The sequence below is a fragment of the Vanellus vanellus genome (genome assembly GCF_965231255.1).
Source record: "Vanellus vanellus genome assembly, chromosome: 2".
NCBI classification, from domain to species: domain Eukaryota; kingdom Metazoa; phylum Chordata; class Aves; order Charadriiformes; family Charadriidae; genus Vanellus; species Vanellus vanellus.
This window is the reverse complement of record NC_138906.1, coordinates 56,288,337-56,307,282: the sequence shown is the minus strand read 5'-3', so window position 1 is coordinate 56,307,282 and position 18,946 is coordinate 56,288,337. Positions and strand designations below refer to the sequence as shown.

The 18,946-nt window shown below is 40.9% G+C and overlaps 1 protein-coding gene across 1 annotated transcript in view; it reads left to right on the top strand.

The window, feature by feature from the left end:
* SUGCT (succinyl-CoA:glutarate-CoA transferase) overlaps positions 1 to 9,708 on the top strand; it is a 335,643-nt gene extending 325,935 nt beyond the window's left edge. The window contains exon 14 of the mRNA XM_082479451.1: positions 9,409 to 9,708. Coding sequence (XP_082335577.1) covers positions 9,409 to 9,572 — 164 coding nt within the window. The 3' untranslated portion in view covers positions 9,573 to 9,708. The remainder of the gene's footprint in view (positions 1 to 9,408) is intronic.
* Positions 9,709 to 18,946: the final 9,238 nt, after the last annotated feature.

Here is an 18,946-nt window from a genome sequence, read left to right as displayed (position 1 = left end):
GTAGGGTACAGAAATAATTAGACAAAGACTTCAAGGACAAGCCACAGAAAAACACTTCCTAGCAGCCAGAAGATCAGACTTGTGAACCTTGTCAGGGTATTTGGGAGCGATAAACACATTTTCAAAAGTTCCTTAGGAGAATGGTTTGAATATTCTTTCAAATTTGTGTTAAAGAAGGCCCCAAGGCTTTCAATTTTTAGTTCTTTTTGCCAGTTGTTCGGGAAAAGCTTAAAGCGTCCTAGCCGGAGAACGTGCTGCTTTAGCAGGTAAGCGAGTAGAGAGAAAATGATACCCAGCCTTAGGATCAGGCTCTGTCTCTTCTTCAGTGTGCATTGTCTCGCATCCCTGAATTAAGAGACGAGAATCAACTTCAGGTATCCTGGCTTCAGCTGGTTGCCTAAAGAGTGAAGAAGAGCTCATCTGCAAGGAAGAGCTCATCTGCTCCCACTCTGATGATGCACAGCTGGCCAAGAGGATTACTTTTGGCGTCTCTGAAGAGCCAAAGAATCTAACCTATAGCTGGAGGCAGGACACAGGAAAGGACAAATTGGTGTACTGAGGAGATACAGACACTTTCTGGGTTGGCTGGCGTGTCTTATTCCAACGTGCAGGGTCACACTAACCACAAGGCATGGAACTTGGAAATAGTTTTCACCAGGCTCAGTAGGAGGGCCCCGAGGAACTTCTTGCCTTCCTGCGCAGCTGGGGGCATGATTCAGCTTCCAGGATCATGTGAGCGTGTCGCAACTGGGCCATTCTCTGTCCTGACATGAGGCTCATTTCAGGTAGTGTTTTGATTTTTCTTGTTCCGTACTAGGAGCACACTTCTCACTAATTACTCTCCTTAAGATACAGTAATTAAGGCCTTTGGGTTTACAGTAAAGATGTCTATGTGAAACAATACGTGGCTTAAACTCCTAAGTAGGAGAGGCGGTTCGGTTAGGTCATCTAAACTCCAGCCCTGTTGTGTGGAAACAGTTTTGCCAGTCTTTAGAAATTCATATGTTTTATGCCCAGAAACAACCATTACGATCATATAGTCTGACCTCCTGCATAGCACAAGCCTTTCAGCCTCACCCCGTAATTTCTGCATTAGGTACACATCCTGTGGTTAACCCGCATCCTGTGGTGGGATTATGTATCGAATTTTGTATTGATTAGATTATGACTTGAGACAAATTACATTTTTAGCTTGGATTTTTAGTAGTTTAAGCTTGCTTCTCCAGGTTTTTCCTTTTAGAGTTTTGTAGGGCTTCTCCCAATTACTCTTCTTTGCCGTCTTGTTCTTCAGCTCCTTCCTGCAATCTCAATTTATGTTAAATTAGAAGTCTCTAACTTCCTTGCCTTGGGCTTGCACAGGCTGAATACACCTTCCACAGTATTGTAGAAAAGATGCCTAGAAGAAGTTGTTCCATGAACACTGGAACTAATTATTATTATTTTACTTCAGACTTACATCCTTTATAAACCCTACATGCAGCCCTTGCGATCTCCTCAGCTTTCCTCGTGTCCCTTATGCCTTGTCTTCCCAGTGAAGGACAGTATGTGCTGGTGAGCCATTTGCAGCCAAACAGAATATATAGCAGCTGAGTTCTTTGCTTTTTTTTTTTTTTTAATGTCATCAAGGCAGTAATTTGGGTGTCTGTCCTTCACCAGTTGCCAATTTTCACAACGCTGGTAAGAACTTAATTTTCCTTGGGATTTCTAAACTTTTCTCAAGATTGACAGGTTCAGAAGTTACTGTGTGTGGCGGGGACAAGGCAGACAAACAGATGATTAGAAAGACAGCACAGACACGTAAATTTGTTTCCTTAGGAAATGGAGCTACAGATTATTACCTAGGGGATTTACGGTTCTTTAAAATTGCTACCTCTGGGTATTCTTACTAGTCATCTTCCTTCCTGTCTTTCTTTGAATCTTCTCTTAAAGTCTTTGGGGGTTTTGAGAAGGATAGGGACCATGTGAGTCTGGACAAAAAGTTAGGCCAAATTTTCAGCCTTGTGAGCCGATACACGTGGGAAGCAGTAGACACCACCTTACTGTGACTCTTAAAGCTTTTTGGTGCCAAGAGTCCTCTCACAGAATTGCGTTATTTGAATGGTGTAATTATGCAGGATTACTCTCAAATATGCAACCAGTGTGACTGATAAATTATTTCCTTTACTCCAGCAGTCAAGCAAGATTAATTAGGTACAGTTAGTATGGTGACACTTGGAAAATGTAAAGCGTTATATAAATGTTGAGTGGTATTTACACTGATTATATCCAGGATGTTGGCTGATAGGAAATACATAAAATGTTTTTTAATGCATTTCTATATATGCACCTTCAGGTAAGAAAGTACTTTTATAAATGCGCTTGGCAAAGGGTTTCAAGAATTATGGAATGGATGCTTTGAATGCCTAAGTGTGGGTTTAAAAGTGGCCTGATTTTTAGACACCCATCTATGGCTATCACACGTAAATTACGTTTATGCTCTGCCTGTCAACTCATTCCCCTCACAACACTTCAGTTTTTACATTCTTGACTCTTGTGACGTTGTACGGTCCTCACGGCTCTCACATGGCAGTCAGCATTGGCCAAATGAAAAAAGGTAAACAGATGGCTTTTAGATATTTCTAGTATTGATGCTATTTACCGCCCTACTGATTTTACTGTTTATTACTACTATTTACTGATTTATTTATATCTGTGTTTGTATGGCACCTGGAACAGGTTTACCTTTTTTTTATTACCATTTGAAAAAGTTTGTCCGTCCTCTCCACTCTCAGTTACTCATTCCTACTCATCCTGCCAAAGTTTTCCGCCCTCTCAGCTGTGCTGGATGCCAAGTGAACACTTTGTGTGGCTGTGCTCTAAGTGGGGGAGGAAGTGGAAGCTGCAGTGAGGGAAGGAGGAGCAAGTCGTTGAGTATTATCTCCTTAATTGCTTTTCAAAAAATCTATTACAAGATTTTCTTAAAAGGTATATCGCCAGTGCTAATGTAATGCAAAAGGAAAGGATTTTTCCCAGTGATTAAATAGATTCCTGAGAAGTCCCCCAAGCTCCCAAACTCGCAGATCTGTGGTAAGAAATAGAAAAATGTGGTAGTTGCCCTGTTAAGATGGAGCGGATCATTCATTTTGCAGATTTCCCCAAAGCCTGCGTGCACTACTCGTACTAGCAGGACTTTTTAATGAGCTTTTCTGTCTGTGTGTACTTTTTGACTTTGTGTTTCACCAAGGGGAAGCCTGGTGTAAAAGCAGTGTAGCCAAGCTGGGCTGTACTGTGTGCTTGGGCACCCCATCTTCTCAGCTGTGAATAACGGATTGACAGAAGTCATGGCTGGGACCAAAGGGAAGAGACCAGACACTCAAAATGAAGTCTCCGTGGTCTACTGCTGGTAACATATCCCTGCACGCATCACTTCTAATGCCCAAATGTCCTTCATGGCTGCTATGGAGCCGCTCTTGCTGACTTACTCGGTGTTGTTTTCCTTTTCATTGCCTTAAATTCACTGCTTGTTTTCTGCTGATCCTCCTTTAGGCCAGTTTCATAACCAGCTGATTGCATGCTCCAAACATTTGACCTGTAGTGTATATGGGATCTGGGTGCAAATGTGTTGGCTCTGGGCCATCACTGTTGACTGTTGATGATATTTCATTGGAATTGCAAAACTGTTATGTAGCAACACCATATTATTGGAAGAGGCACAAGTGTTTTTTTTTTTTTCCCTATGATTCCTACATGTATATAAACTACACTGTGAGCTGGGGTAGAACTAACTAATGAGTGGTATTGGGTTTCTCATTGCTATTTTTTGCAAACGTAGATGATATGTTGCAAGCAGAATGTATACACACGCATTAGTTCAAATTTCCCCTTTCTTTTCCTTGTCCCACTTGAATAGTAACAAATAATCATGACTTTTCCTTGAGCTTGGCTGTCCCCAGGCCTGATTCCCTCTACATAGTCTGAGAGTTAGATTGCTTCAATATGCTCTAACCTGTGCCGTAGAAAAAGTGTTATCTGGTGACTGCTGCGCAATGCTGCAGGACTGCTATTTGTTAGGACAAAGCAAAGATTATTGCCTTTATCCACTTTTATATACTGTGCTTTGCACCCTTATTATCATTCAAATTCAACTTTAGTTTCTGCTACTTGTGGAGTAAAACTGACTGTGCTTCTGCAGCCCCAAATCTCAGCAATGCCCAGTGACACATTGCAAAGACAGCCGCGTGTTTCACCTGTTTAGGGTGAATGTTCAAAGGCATGTCGTTCTTGCAGGGCACCTCCTGTGGACCTCTTTCAGTGGTTTTATCTCATTTTTGCCTTTTGCTTTAATGTGTTTGGTATGTCTTAGCCTAATAGCTCAGTTTGATGCCTAGCAGTACTGTAGTAGATAGGCACCAAAGAAACAGAATTTATTATGATGATGTTGAGTTCAAGTACCGGGGAAGTCTTCAAGATATCTTGGTACAGTTGTCATTGTGGTTGCACCTGGTACAAATTTTGATTTATTGTTACACTATCAACTCTTGTGCATTACATGGTGTGCACTGCATGTTTTTTAGCAATGTGCCAAAGTAAAAATGATAATAATAATAATAAACCAAGATAACCCTAAAATTGAAATGTGGTGAAAGAGCTCTTTGGTTTACTGGCAACGATAATCAAAGCAAGAAGAGAAACAGGCTCCTTTTAATTTAACAGGACGAAGGTAATTAACAGCTACCACTCATTCCTTCATTGCTTTTTTCGGGTGACCATATGTGTCCCTTTAACTTCACGGCTGCGCAGAGTACAGTGTCCTGCTTGGAGCCAGGGTGCACAGGTGACCGCTGCCGTACCTCCTCCAACCAGCAGCCCTGCTTCTACCCCAGCAAAGGCCCGTTCTCATCTGCAAGGCTCCCTGTAACTCACCCACATGCAAATGCTTCTGACCTTAATTAAAGCAGTTCACCTCTCTCTGCCTCAAGGGATGGTTTCCTCATAAGGCAGTTGTGTTTAATTAGCATTTGCATAGCATTCTGCTGGTTGCTCTCTGGGAGCGTTGTTCTGTTCGGTAAGAGCGTGGGATTGCTGAAGCCTGACTGGCAAGCTTTGCACCCTCCTAATTGACACAGAAGCCAAGTAGAAGTTACACAAGGAAAGAACAGAGAATCGTTAATGATGGATCATTAGCAAGTAGCTCCTTTGAATGAATGTAGATAACTTTATAACTCTATCAAAGTGGAAAGTAGCATGATGAATTATGCATCAAACAATAAAAGCTCAAGGAAGACACTGGTTTTATAATTGCTGTGCAATTTTCTAGCATGCTCTAGTTTGTAAGATTAATTTATTTGGGAAGTGCGAAGCATTCTATGCCTGTTGTGCACTTAATGTCAATGTTGTTTTTCTCTCTTTAGAGGTTTTAACTCTGTGTCTTTTGATATCACTGCAAAAGATCCCAGGGTTTGACATATGCAATTTTTAGCCTAGCAAAAATGTGAACAAGCAAGTGAAAAGTGTATAGCTACTAAACCAGTTCCCTTGAGGGTTTGCTGATTTCTGGGTGTAAAGAGTTCTCAGATACACACACCTGAAATAAGATTGCTTTGTACCTATATATTATTATATTTTAAATAGAAATTGCCCAATAGTTTTGTGGCTGCGTTGAATTCCTAGACTAATAAATCTCTAAGGGGCATTTTTGATCTGAAATTATATTCAGAAGCATTTCAGTTGGCACAGACAGATCATTCCTGTGGCTTGCACTAGTGCCAGTTTAGCCCTCAGTCAGTCCTAGGAAGAGGAATTAATACAAATATTGGCTAGTGATGTCACCTGTCCCTTTAAAGTGTACTAATCTCTCACTTGAGACTTCTTCTGAAAATTGAAGCGAGGGCTATGAAAATGATTAGGGGACTGGAACGTCTTTCTTATGAGGAAAGGCTGAGGGACTTGGGTCTTTGTAGTCTAGAGAAAAGAAGACTTAGAGGGGATCTTATCAATGCTTATAAATACTAAAAAGGGAGGGTGCCAGGGGGATGGGAACAGTCTTTTTTCAGTGGTCCCCAGTGACGGGACAAGAGGTAACCGGCACAAAGTGGAACATAGGAAGTTCCATCTTAACAAAAGGAGGAACTTCTTTACTTTGAGGGTGGCAGAGCACTGGCACAGGCTGCCCAGAGAGGCTGTGAAGTCTGACTCTGGAGACATTCAAAACCTGACTGGACACCGTCCTGTGCAACCTGCTGTAGGTGACCCTGCTCAGGCAGGGGGGTTAGACTGGATGATCTCCAGAGGTCCCTTCCAGCCCCTAACATCTGTGATTCTGTGTTCAAAACGAGTAGAATTAGAAGAATAAGTTAATAGAAAAGTTGTCTCTGATGTGAGCTGTTTCTTAGCTTTCATGATTAGTGGGTGAAAGAGACTGTGAGAGATCATCTAATCTATCAGCAAGCCCCAGGGATCAACATTAGGATCAGGGATCAGCTATGCTAGAATAATTCTTATTCCTAAAGACCTGATTGATAAGAGCTCTGCAGCCTCCTCGTATGGCCTGTTTCAGTAGTTTGCTACCCCTAACGTTATAAAAGTTTTATTTTCTAGTACCTGAATTCAGTTTCCTTTGTAGCAATTTAATTAAATTATTTCTCATTCATCATGAACATGAAAAAGCATTTACTCCCTCCTTGCAGAAGGTTACATGGATTTTTGGGGGTGTTGGAGATTATTTTGTTGTTGGTGGTTGTTTTTTACATGTTTTTGAAGACAGTTTTGAAGGCGTTTTTCCCTGGCCCTTCTCTTTAGGTCCATGATCCCACTTTGTTCAGTTTGTCATGCTTCCTCTGATCATTTCGGTTGCTGTCCTGTAGAACCTTTTCAGGTGTTCCAGATGGCTGTGCAGTGGGGGCCTCACACCAGACACTGCTCCAGCTGTGACCTGTCAGCTCTAACTAGAGCAAAAAGATTATTTCATGTGTCCTGCAGGCTTCTCTCTTGTTTGTACATCTCTGTATGACGCTTGCCTTTTTCGCAACAGCAAGATGTTGTTGACTCATCTTCACTTTGTGATCTAGAATAACCCCTAGCTATTCCTACCTTGCTATTTGTTCCCTGCCCTGTATTTATCTAATTAAAATGTAGTTCCTTCCCCTTGACATTATTGAATTTCACCCTGGTTTACCAGACCATTTCTCCAGCATAGCCAGGTCATTGTGAAATCTGCTTCACGGTCAGTTTTAGCTTGAAGTCCTCAAAAACCTGAACAGGTATGATCTGAGTTTCATCAGCCAGCCCACTAAAAATATACTGATTCGGGCTTTATCCTGAACAGATTGCTCTGGAGCTCACTCGAAACATTCTTCTGTATTTGATCATCCCAGGTGGCAATTTTCTTAATATGATTTCCCTCTCAGTATTGGACCTGACTTCAGATTTACCTAGACCATGTTTCTTTAGTGAGTTTATGGAAAATAGCAGAGAATTTGATTTCTGAAAGTCAAGTCTTAATGTGACATCCTAGCGGTCGGAGTGTCATCTCACCTGACTTTAGACGTCTGGGTGGTAGAGGTCTGCATCTGAGGTAATTGTCTACCCTCTCCTTTATGGAGAAACATAGGAGATCACAGTTCCTCTGGCCAGGTTTGGTCATTTGCCGGTGTCTTAGAAGAACTACACTGTAAGTGTGTCGTTTAATCTGCAGTGACTCCAAAGGGACTCTAAGCAACTGAACATCTAAATTTAGACTATTAGCATCTAAAGTTAGATGAGATGTATCTCACCTCTAGCCCTTCTCCTGGTAGAAAGACAAGAGATCAAGCATATACTATTTGTTCTTAATAGAGATGTGCTGGCTGTTGTTACTCATCTCCTTAGTAAACTTTCAGTGTGATTATTTGCCCCAGTATTTAATGGAAGGAACTTGAAGTTAAATAATTTTGTCCATAATTTCCCAGTTCAGCCTCATTCCCTTTTTAAATGCAGGAACCATACCTGACCTCTTCCAGGAGCGTACTCATCAGGAAAGTATCAAATCAGCTTGAAAAAAACCTGTTTTTCTAAGCATTTTTTATCTTATTTTGTCGCACTTGGAGGTGGATAACTTTACTGTATTAACGATTTGATCACAGTGGATGAAGACTTTTGAAAAAATGGCCTATTTTGGCATGCTGCAAGACCTTTGTCAGCATCTCTCCTCAAATAAGTAGTAACTCAAATAGTGAACTTCCCTATTCATGCCCTTGTAGGATGACTTCTTGCTGTGGTTCATTTCCCTTGCTGGTTGACACCCTGTTCCTTCAGAAATAAGTCACAGAAATAACACAGTTGTGCCTATTAAGATGACCTATGTATTTCTTTGCATTTCTAAGTAAAACTGTAGTGTCATAGGCAGAGACATAACTACAGACAGCCTTTTCTGTAAATACTTTTTGATGATATAATAAGGACCATAAATATGAATAGAGGAACCATTTTGCCAGTTGTCCAAAGCATCAAAGGTTCTTGAATTTTGTATTAAAGTTTTTGACTGACAATTTGGGAAATTATTGTCCTCTATTTCTCTATGAAACAGTCAGTCTTTCTATGCGTACGCTGTGTGCCTCAGTTTTGATCCCAGAGTAAATTTGTGGCTCATTCTGTCTTCTGAGACTGACAGTAACAGTATAGCTACTAGTCTGCAAGTAACTGTATGAAATCTGTTCAGTTCACTACAGAGGATTGCTGAAAAGTGAGATCTAGTCAGATCTGCAATAGACACAGAAGTCTTCATATTGTTGCCAGCTTCCCTAAGTGATTTCCACCTTTGAAATTATTCTTGCCAGAGTAAATGAACCGTTGTTGAGTTTGTTACAGCTGCTGCTATCTATATTTTTGATAGAAAACATAAAACAAGCCGGACATATCTTTGCTGTGCATGATGTCAGTTCTACATCACCACAAGGTAATGGAGGTACTTGAGCTGTGTCTAACTGGAGATGGTGCTTCCCATCATCCAGTGCACTGCTCCGACACCAGTAACAGTGTGTTAACATGACATTTCACTGTGTTCTTATGGTTGTGCTGCCTCCTGTTATAGACCGAGTGTGGGGATTTCGGCACCACATCCCACAGTGTGGGCTGGGCATTGTTTGGGCATTGTTGTTCAGGTAGCAGAGAGCAGTAGAACTATGATGTAGTACGACTCAGAGCACCCCAATGTACATACCGCTGGGAACAAGGGGAAGACTTTCTTAATGTTGGATGAATATTCAGCAATTCTGCTTATTGGTACATTATTCTGAACTGGAATATTTTTAGTCTATAATTTCAAAATAGAATATCTCTGTGATGACTGCCGTGAAAATGAGTTACTTTCCTTTAAACTAACGTAGAGACTTAAGTATAAATATGGTCAGTGGCTTTTGAAAATAATTTCCCTCCTGTCTCCTATTTTTACAGGACCAGGTGTCAGATACAGTGAATTTGCTGTGTCACATCCCAAACCACCTCCGCTTGTTGGACAGCATACAGTGGAGATACTGAAGGGCATGCTGGGTTACGAGGATGATGCCATAGAAGAACTGCTCCGCACTGGTGCTGTGGCTCAGCATGAGGTCAGATAAGGAACATTAGCTACATTCCTTCACACTGAGTTCACATTACTTTGTCCTCTCTTTGCTCCCTTCAGCTCCCCTAACGGGACTCAAAGAGAAGACATAATTTAATTCCTAATTTTCTTCCATGTGTGTTTGTATGATTTTAACACTGATGTATCAAATAAACAATCTCATACTGTCTGAGTGAAAGATTTTCTTGGAGGGGGGTGGGGGTAAATATAATTATACAGTCCTGTGTGGCTACTCATTTTCTGTACTTCATATGGGAAATGGAGTTCTTATCATAATTACAGTAATTGCCTAAACGTTTGTCCCCAGAAGGACATAATGTGAGTGAAAAGAAGCAGAACCTTAAAAATCTGTATACTAGACTCTCCACTTGCAGAAAGCTGTCTTGTGCAATTATTTTAGTAGAAAATCGATTATGTACAAATTGGTGGTTGATCTGATTGATTTTGAACAGAATCATCAGTCATTAACACTTTGTTCATCTCTATTTTAAACCATGGGTAGAGTAACTGTTGCAAAACTCACTTCTGTTCCCTTGTATTCCCAGTTACCAATATACCTGTGTATTACACCGCACGGTCATGACAATCCCAGTGTGTTAGCAGAAGTAAGCTGAAATTGGCACAGTTCTTCAGATATGAAACAAGCCTATTCCAAGACCAGTTGAGAAACAAACTATGGCTGAATAGTCTTTTGTAATTTTATTCAGAAAGACCCGTGGTACTGTTAATTAAACATCGATCCATACAAACCCGTACACTGTATGTTAAGTGCCAGAAACTTGCCAGACTTCTCAATCTAGTTCTGTGGGTAGGTACTGATCCCTGTCTCTGACTCCAGTTGCCATCCAAAGCACCTTTCACTATGGAGAAAACACAGGTTAAAATCCGTACAAAACTTTTGACTCGGTCCCACCCCCAAGATTAGAACACGGAGAGAGTTGAGAAACCTTCCTCAAATTTAGTAATACCATGTCCAGCAGTAGGGTTGCTCTTAAGGGTAGGGCATAGCGCGCTGCGAGAAGGTGGAAGAATTTGATCCGTGACAAATACTGAGGAGAAGATTAAAGAAGAGCCATTTCTTCTCTACAAACCAATTTGGCAGTACCTCACTCACAGAAGAAATGCCACGCTCCGCTCTTGCAGCGTATAATTTACAGCTAAAGTAAACTCAGCGTATGGGAAGGGTCTAACCTTTGTTGTGTGCGCCCTGGGAGCGAGGCAAAGCCCTTCTGTTCCTGGACCTAAATAAAACTAACTCAAATTGACACTCAACACATAACGTCCGTATTTCTCCCCGAGTATCGGAAACAGGCCTGGCATTATAACTAGCTTGTCACTTTGTTTCCATTCTAACAAACAACATCCTCTGTATTACATTTGAACTTGACGACACTGCGCTACCTTCTGGGGGAAGAAAAGAGGTTATTACATAATCAAATTGCAGCGGAACCCCACTGTGGTTGCTCATTTTTGAAGCCCAGTGTGTTTTGGTTCATTTGTTTGCTTGTTTTCTCTGTGTTTTTTGTGTTCTATTTTTCAGATCTTCTCTTTTTTTTATTCTTTTTTCTTTTTTTTTTTTTTTTTTTTTTGTCTCTTCCACCGCATTCCTGGCACTGAACTCCATACTCCGTCCATGTGCTAAAGACATCATGAGATCCTGGAAGAGTGACTTCTTAAATAAATATAGAAATGAGTCTGAAATGAGAATAGGGACACTGTAGGGGAAGAATTGAAACTGGATTGGAAGAGGTTTTGATATAGTCCACCTTCCTTTTAATCTAAGGGGAACATCCCTTTTTTAATGAGAAAAGCAGCAATTTGAATTCAGCTTCACATAAAATAGATAATCTGGTATTGAACTGAACTTTGTTTACTGATGAAAACTATTTAGCACGGTCAGATAACATTCACAAATAAATTCGCTGGTTTTACTTTGTTAAGGGCTCTTTTCTTCCCGTTTCTAAGAATCACATACATAAGATATAGTAAAATATTGCTTGGTTTTGTTCAAGAATTTCTAAAAAATTCTTTTTTTCCATGCTTTTCCAGGCAATGGAAATAGCTAATCACCACATCCTTAGCTACAGTAAATTGGCAGAGCTTCTTTGATTTTAACGTAACAATGCTGGTTTAAATCAGCTAAATATCGGGCTATTAACTCCATAATGTATTTCGTATTTCGTGCAGAGTTCACACGAAAGCAGTGTTTCCCTTTTTTTTCTTTTTTTTTTTTAATGTTTTCCTCTTTGCTATGTTGACAGTCAAATGCCTAAAGGGATAATCAGAGACATTATTTTGTCTCACCTCCAGTGCTTACTGTGGTAAGAGAAATCCAGATACCATTTTCCCTTCTGAGTGTTTAAGTCATACACTCGCACACAGACTGTTACTAATTCTTCTTCAAGTCAGAAATAAATGGAAGTCATTAAATAGGTGGGTGTCTGGAAGCCTAAAACGTCCTGTAGCTTCCAAGGTCTGATTATGAAATTTTGCCCTTTCACAGGGTTTGGTCCTTTGATTTTGGATGATTTGGAGGACAGTTAAATAGTTGTCTTGATAATTTCTAAGCTGTTATAGTACCCGTTTCCTTTAAAACTTAACAAATAAATGCCAAAAAAGGGTATTTACAAAATTTACTGCACTCTTCCCAGGAATCTTCAGGATTCTCTAGAGCTCAATTGCATTTTGACAATCTTGTAATTTCAAAATGGTTTTCTCTTGTACTGCAAAACTGGAAATCAACCATCACACGGGATTCTGGACCTCATAAACTGAGTTCCCTCCAATTTCAAGGAAGGCATGTGGTTACGAGTGACTATACATAGCTGCCTCTGGCAATGAACGTTTTTTTTTCTCTGCTTAAATTGGAAAGGAATCTCCTGGTACTGCCCTGATGTGAGTGTGTGTGGTATTGGCTTTAATTTGACTTGATTTACACATCACTGTATTGAAAAACAAAAAAAAAAAAGAAAAGAGAGATACAGGACACACCTGTTGTCTGGTTCAAAACTGAATCCACCTATAGCTGTTTGCCAGGATGCTATAACTAACATTGGAAAGGGAGATTTTCATTTTGGCATGTGTTCTGACTCCATGGTCCATGGCCTCTTTGGCTCCATTCTCTGCATTGGGGGATCCCATTGTTCTTGTATTTTCTTGACCATGAAAAATGTTTCCTCAGCCCCCCTCATATAACTGTCTTCCTTTCTTTTCCGTGCAAGCTAGTAAAGCTCTTCACCAAGTATAAATCACCCAGAAAACTGCAAAATTGCTGGAGTCAGGCTGGTTTTACATAGCCTGAGGATCTAGCTGAGGGATATTTTAATGCATCAAAAGAAAATTCCAATCAAACAACAGGCAAATGGATAGTAAAGGATTTTTCTTGCTCCTATGCGGATCTTGTTCCTGGGATCTCTTCCCCAGGATCTTCCCACACATTTGGAAATCCCTGCACTGTCATCTGCGATGGATGCCCTGGAATTGACAGAATTTTAGATTAATGGCCAGGAGGAACAAGTTACCCACTAGCAGAAGCCCACCAGCCTCAGCAGCTGTCCAGCCGATGTGTGAAGGCCAGTGAGGCCGTATTCATGCGAAGATTCACCTGTTGAAAGGGATCACTTAATTGTGCTGGAAGGCAAATGCTCCTTTTCTTCTCAGGTGTATAAAATCAAAATCAGCAGAAAAAAAGTTATTTTGTCTTTTTTTTTTTTTATATAAAAACAAGCAGAGAAAGGAAAAATACCCACGTTCTTGACTTACATACAAAATATAAAGGTCCTCTTTTTTTTTTTTTAAAGTTCATTGAAATAGGGGCTTTTGGTGCCTGTTGATATTAATCAGAGTTTGGGCCTTGCTTCTTCAAAGATTAAAGCTGAGCCCAAAGGTGTCTAATGACAGTGTCCTCTGGTGAGTGTGCATACGTACTCAAAAACTGGGGAGAGCATTTTCATGAAATTGCGACACAGCTCTGCCACTCACAGAGCACTCTCAGCCTGGTGAAGCCGGAGATAAAAGGCAGCTAGGCACCTCTATGACTGAAACGGTCGTGATTTCTTTTAATATCTAAATGACAAGACCTAGTTAGTCCTTTGACCTTCCTAACATTATAGCACCGTATTAAAATGTATTTATTTCCCAAAAATGTATTAAAATGTACTTAATTGCCGAAAGACAGAGGAAAGGTAAAGTACTTTCAGAGTTCAGGAACGCTGGCACAGCTGCTCACATTTCATGTCAGTGACATTAAACAGTGCCAGATACAGTACTTTTCTTAACTGCTTGTACATTGAGTTTATTGTGGCCTGGTGAAATGCTAAACGCTATTAGCTGGTGAAAAAAAACCCAACAACCAACCTCAGAGCAGTTCCTGCAGGATCAAGTAACCTCCCTACACACAGGGCTGCATGACACTAGCCAGTGTGATAAAAATACACTGATAAACAGCAGTATAGTCACCTTTTTAAAGGTGACAACCAATCAATTCAATTACTGTATGTTTCTGTTGTGACTGGAATTCAGATCAGATGTGTGAGAAAAATGCCTGGGATCTCACATGCCAAGGGGCCATGAAACTTTTTCAAGCAGATCTCTTTTTTTTTTTTTTTTTTTTTTTGGCACAGGCTGCATCAAGCATTGAAGGGGGGCCAAGCGAGGGTTGAGGTGGGGACAAGTTGTTAATTTTTAGGTTTTTTCTGTTCTCCAGAGCTACAGATAGAAGCGTATTGGCAAGCACCAATTGGCTCTTAGTTAGCAAGAAATTCTTAAAAATCATAGGGTAAAGGGTACACTAAACTGCCTGCCTTAAAAGGCCTTCATGATGGTCTAATTTACAGCGAGCAGTGTCGCGCTGCTTATATACAAGGTGCTCAGGAAAGCAGGCTGGGGAGGAGCCCACATTGCTTCTGTGCTTCAGCTGTTTCACTATTTGTCTTTCTAATAACTACCCCAAACTGGCCAAAAGAGTTTCAAAGTCCAAGAAGGAATTCGAAGGTGTGTAACCCGGTAGAGAAACGCATATGTAGCTCTCATCTCTTGCAGATCCATTTTAGAAGAAGCTGAAGTTTCACACTAAAAAGTAGTGTATGAAAATGCAGGGTAGTGTGTACATTTCTCACTGACACTCTCTTCTCCTGGAGGATTGAGCTCCTGAATAAAGCAAATGTTGTGTGAGCAAATGCTGTGTGAGAAAAGTGGTCTTTTCATGAAAACCCTTTCTCTCTCCCAAAGCCAAAAGTGAAGTCGTTTAGCTGAAAGATGGAAATACTGATTCAGCAATGCCACTGTAAAGCTTCCTGCAAATCACTGTTCAAGTATCTCATGCCCCTTTCATCTTCGGGCCAGGTGGCTATGGGACTCCAGTGATATATCACGAGTTTATCATGAGAGTATACCGTGCTGCTTAATGGGAAATGCAATCTAGCCAGAGGAAAACGGTATCACGAAGCAGTCACTCTACAAAACTATACATGAGTCACTGGGGCACCATTTTTCTGAATTCAAGTTTCCAGGAACAAAACCCATTGTCCAACTGCCTGAACTCCTAGGCAGTTCTGCCCACTCAGTGTAACATATCCACTCTACTAAATTCTCTGTGCTTTAAGGGACATATTTGATGGGGAATAGCTTGAGATAGAGAAAGGGCCTTAAGAATAACCAGGATCAAAGAGAAAACACTGCTTGAGGCTTATACTCGGTTACATCTGTGTTGATAGAAAACTCTGGATGCTGTGGTGTGGTAAGTAAGGCTGATGCGTTACTTGCAGCCCTGGTGTGCAGCCCAAATCTCCCCATAGCTCTGCCAAACAGTTCTGGCTGTAACAGCAGCAGACCTGGCAAGAGCTTACATGACCAAACAGAATGGCAGCAGATCCTGGTTGCCAACCAGTATTAACTACCTTAGACCTATTGAGGTGTGAGGACCTGCTACTCTTATTCAATGATGTTAATTTGGTAAGAGATGTTAATTTGTTAACAAGTTCACATTTGTTAATACTTTTGAAGATCCTGTCCTGCTTGCTGACTCATTTTGTGTGGTTTTATGGACTTGCCTTCTTCAAATTCTCTCCTAACGCACTGCTTGTCCTATCTGCTTTGCATTTACAACTGCATTTGTGGGGTTTTAGGGCATGTGTTTCCAAAGCATTGGACCTCTGAACAAGCAATTGATTCTCCACAAGTATGAAAACTATTGCAAAAAATTAACAGGTCTATTTTGTGTCACAAGCATCGGGGAATTAAAAGCCATTGCACTTTGAAGGCAGTGAAGGGGAACTCACGTTGATTTCAGTGGACTTTGAGTCAGAACCTAACTCAGCGTCATGAATTTTTTCATTTTTCTGAATATGCCAGATTGTGTCATGTGCTTATAGGCAAACTATTAACATATTTTCTCTCTGGAGATGCTTTCAAGTTGTTAGAGACATTCCAGGTACTCAAACGCTTATTTCTTCAACTTCCTATGGGAAAAACTTTCATAGTTTTCTATGCTCTCATCCAGAAACCTTAAATAATTGGGGTTTTTTTGTAGGGTTAAAAAGTGTTTTCTCTCATGTGTTTATCCTCATGTGAAGAAGACTGGTCCAGTGGTTATTGGGCTAACCGACGGCTATCAGAAAATCTGCACACCACAGATTCCCTGTTTGATGCTGGGCAAGTCCCATTCCCTCCCTTTAAGCTGTCTGTATGTAGTTTGGTCCTTTCCAATCAGAAGGACAAACTAAAGACTGCAAGCTGACCTGATAGCAGAGGCCATCTCTGTTTAGACAGATGGAATCCATTGTCTGTTTTGCAGAGCCATTGTGTTGATTTTAAAATGCATGTGTTGCAGCACAGCAGAGAAGTTAAATTGTTTTGCAAAGTGAGGACATTCTATTTTTCCCGTAAAACCAATATGAACAACCGCAGTTTCCCAATCTCCCATTACTGAAGCAGAGAGAAGCCTCCCCAAAGGTCTTGTGAAAGACCTCCACAGATCATTTGGGTATAAACAGATAGTATCTTTGTACCTAGTGGTTGCTTACGTATAAAACTGAGATCACAAACTTTAAGAGTTTGGCCTTTCTGGCAGCAACAGCAAAAAGTTCAGGAAGTTAATCTCATTTTCTGACTGGGATAGTGACTTTAAGTTTGGGGAGATTAGCTGCAATGTATATTCCCAGGAAGACCTACTGGCAGCACTAGAAGCAGCTGAGAAAAAGGTGGTTTTACATCTAAGGTGGAAAAAGGAAAAGAAGAAGGACAAAGCATAAGAAAAAAAGGAAATGGAGAGGAGAGAGAAAAGCAAAAAGAAAAAAGGAAAGGAAAGGAAAGGAAAGGAAAGGAAAGGAAAGGAAAGGAAAGGAAAGGAAAGGAAAGGAAAGGAAAGGAAAGGAAAGGAAAGGAAAGGAAAGGAAAGGAAAGGAAAGGAAAGGAAAGGAAAGGAAAGGAAAGGAAAGGAAAGGAAAGGAAAGGAAAGGAAAGGAAAGGAAAGGAAAGGAAAGGAAAGGAAAGGAAAGGGAGAGAGGGAAGAGAAGAGAAGAGAAGAGAAGAGAAGAGAAGAGAAGAGAAGAGAAGAGAAGAGAAGAGAAGAGAAGAGAAGAGAAGAGAAGAGAAGAGAAGAGAAGAGAAGAGAAGAGGGAAGGGGTGACAGGTCTTGGAATACTGAGGAAAATCTGTCATGTATGTTGATGTGGTTGATCCTTCTGGTAGCTCTAATAGTGATACGTAGCATTAAAGCTGTGGTGAATGATCACAGCCATGAAAAGGCAGAGAGCACCAGCAGTGACCTGAGCTAGCCCCTGGTGGGATTTCAGTAGGGATACCGGAAGGCCTTAGGCACTGCATGGTTTAGTCACTGGTGTGTGTCTGGTGGTTACCAAGCAGAGGGGTTAAATTACACAGGGGAGGACAGGCACTCGGACAGAGCATCAAGCAGAGCTAACTCTGCCACCAGAGCAAGGAGAAACACGGGGAGAACTGACTGCAAACAGAAGCTCTCCAAATCTTGGAAAATATACTCAAATGAGCTAGGCAGTGATTCAGGATCAGTTCCCTGCTCTGGAGGTACGTGCTGATCACTTGGTAAGAAAACTTCCCGAGAAGGGTGGACAAGAGATTTTGCCTTTTGAAAAGCAGAAGGTAACACTGTGTTCTTTTCCATGTTCCTCGCCCAGCAAAATTTCAAACGAAGGGCCTGATCCCATGCCAAGTGGAGCACATGGAATTACTTCCTTTGCCTTTGATACATTCTGGCTCAGCATTTAATTAATAGTCTTGATTTTATATATAGTTTTTGGTTTTGAACTTTTCACTCCACCTTTCCCAGATACAAAGATGGGACCCACACTTATCTCATTAATTTCAGATGGTTTGTTTCTGCTTTCAAGGTGTGCGTGTAGAGCCCTCTGAACTTCCTGGACACAAATGAATGTGAAATCTGGCCTACGCTTAAAAGTAGGTCTCAATCTGTAATGCCAAAATGTTTTGAAAGTGAATTTCAGTCTGATTATATTTGTAATGCTCATATGCGTTCCAGGAAATACTGAAATATTTGAACTTCAGAAGAAGGGACGACAATGAAAAGTGGATTGAAATCTTGCACGTTCAAATACAGAGGAAATTTAAAACTGCCCAAGTCTTGCTAAGCCTGTCATTTGAGCCTTGCTGATTAGTACTGAAATTATCCACCCAGAAAAAAAAAAAAAAAAAAGATTCCATTTGAATGCAGCTAATACCCAGTTTTGCAATCTGCTCTCAAACTGAAAAATGGAGAGAAATTAAATGACCTACACAGTCATATCAAACCATACAGTTTAAATGAAACTAGTTCAGTTTCCATGCAAGTCCACGTGGAACTGCATCAGTGAAAGAAAAATCAGGAACTCAGGTTGTTGTTCAATCATTAATGTCAGTGACTCATCTTTCGACCTGCCATGCTTTAATCTTATTTTTTCTCATTTAAAGTTCAGAACAAACTGAAAGTATGTGAAAGAGTATTTGGGCTCAAAACATGATTATTTTAGCCATTACCATCTGAAAAACATCCTTGCTTTTACATCTCCAGACTACGCTGCCATGCAAAGGGTATTTGCTCCGGAGGAGCAGGTGGGTACGGGTGCCCCAGCAGTGGATTTGCACCTTGACTTCTTTAAAAGCAGCCCCAAACCAGAGCATTAAGGCAGAAACAAAGAGGCATCAGGGTTGTCCTTGGGATGTAGTGGTATCGTCCATCCTCCTGCAAGGAAGGCTGTGGTGGGCACTGCAGGGGGAACAGACACCTGTGCCCATCAGCAGGATGGGCTAGGAGCCAGCTGGGTTCATGGAGCTTACACCTGGTGAGGAAAGAGATAGGTCTGCAGGGAGGATTCAGTGTGGTGTGGGATTGGGGAA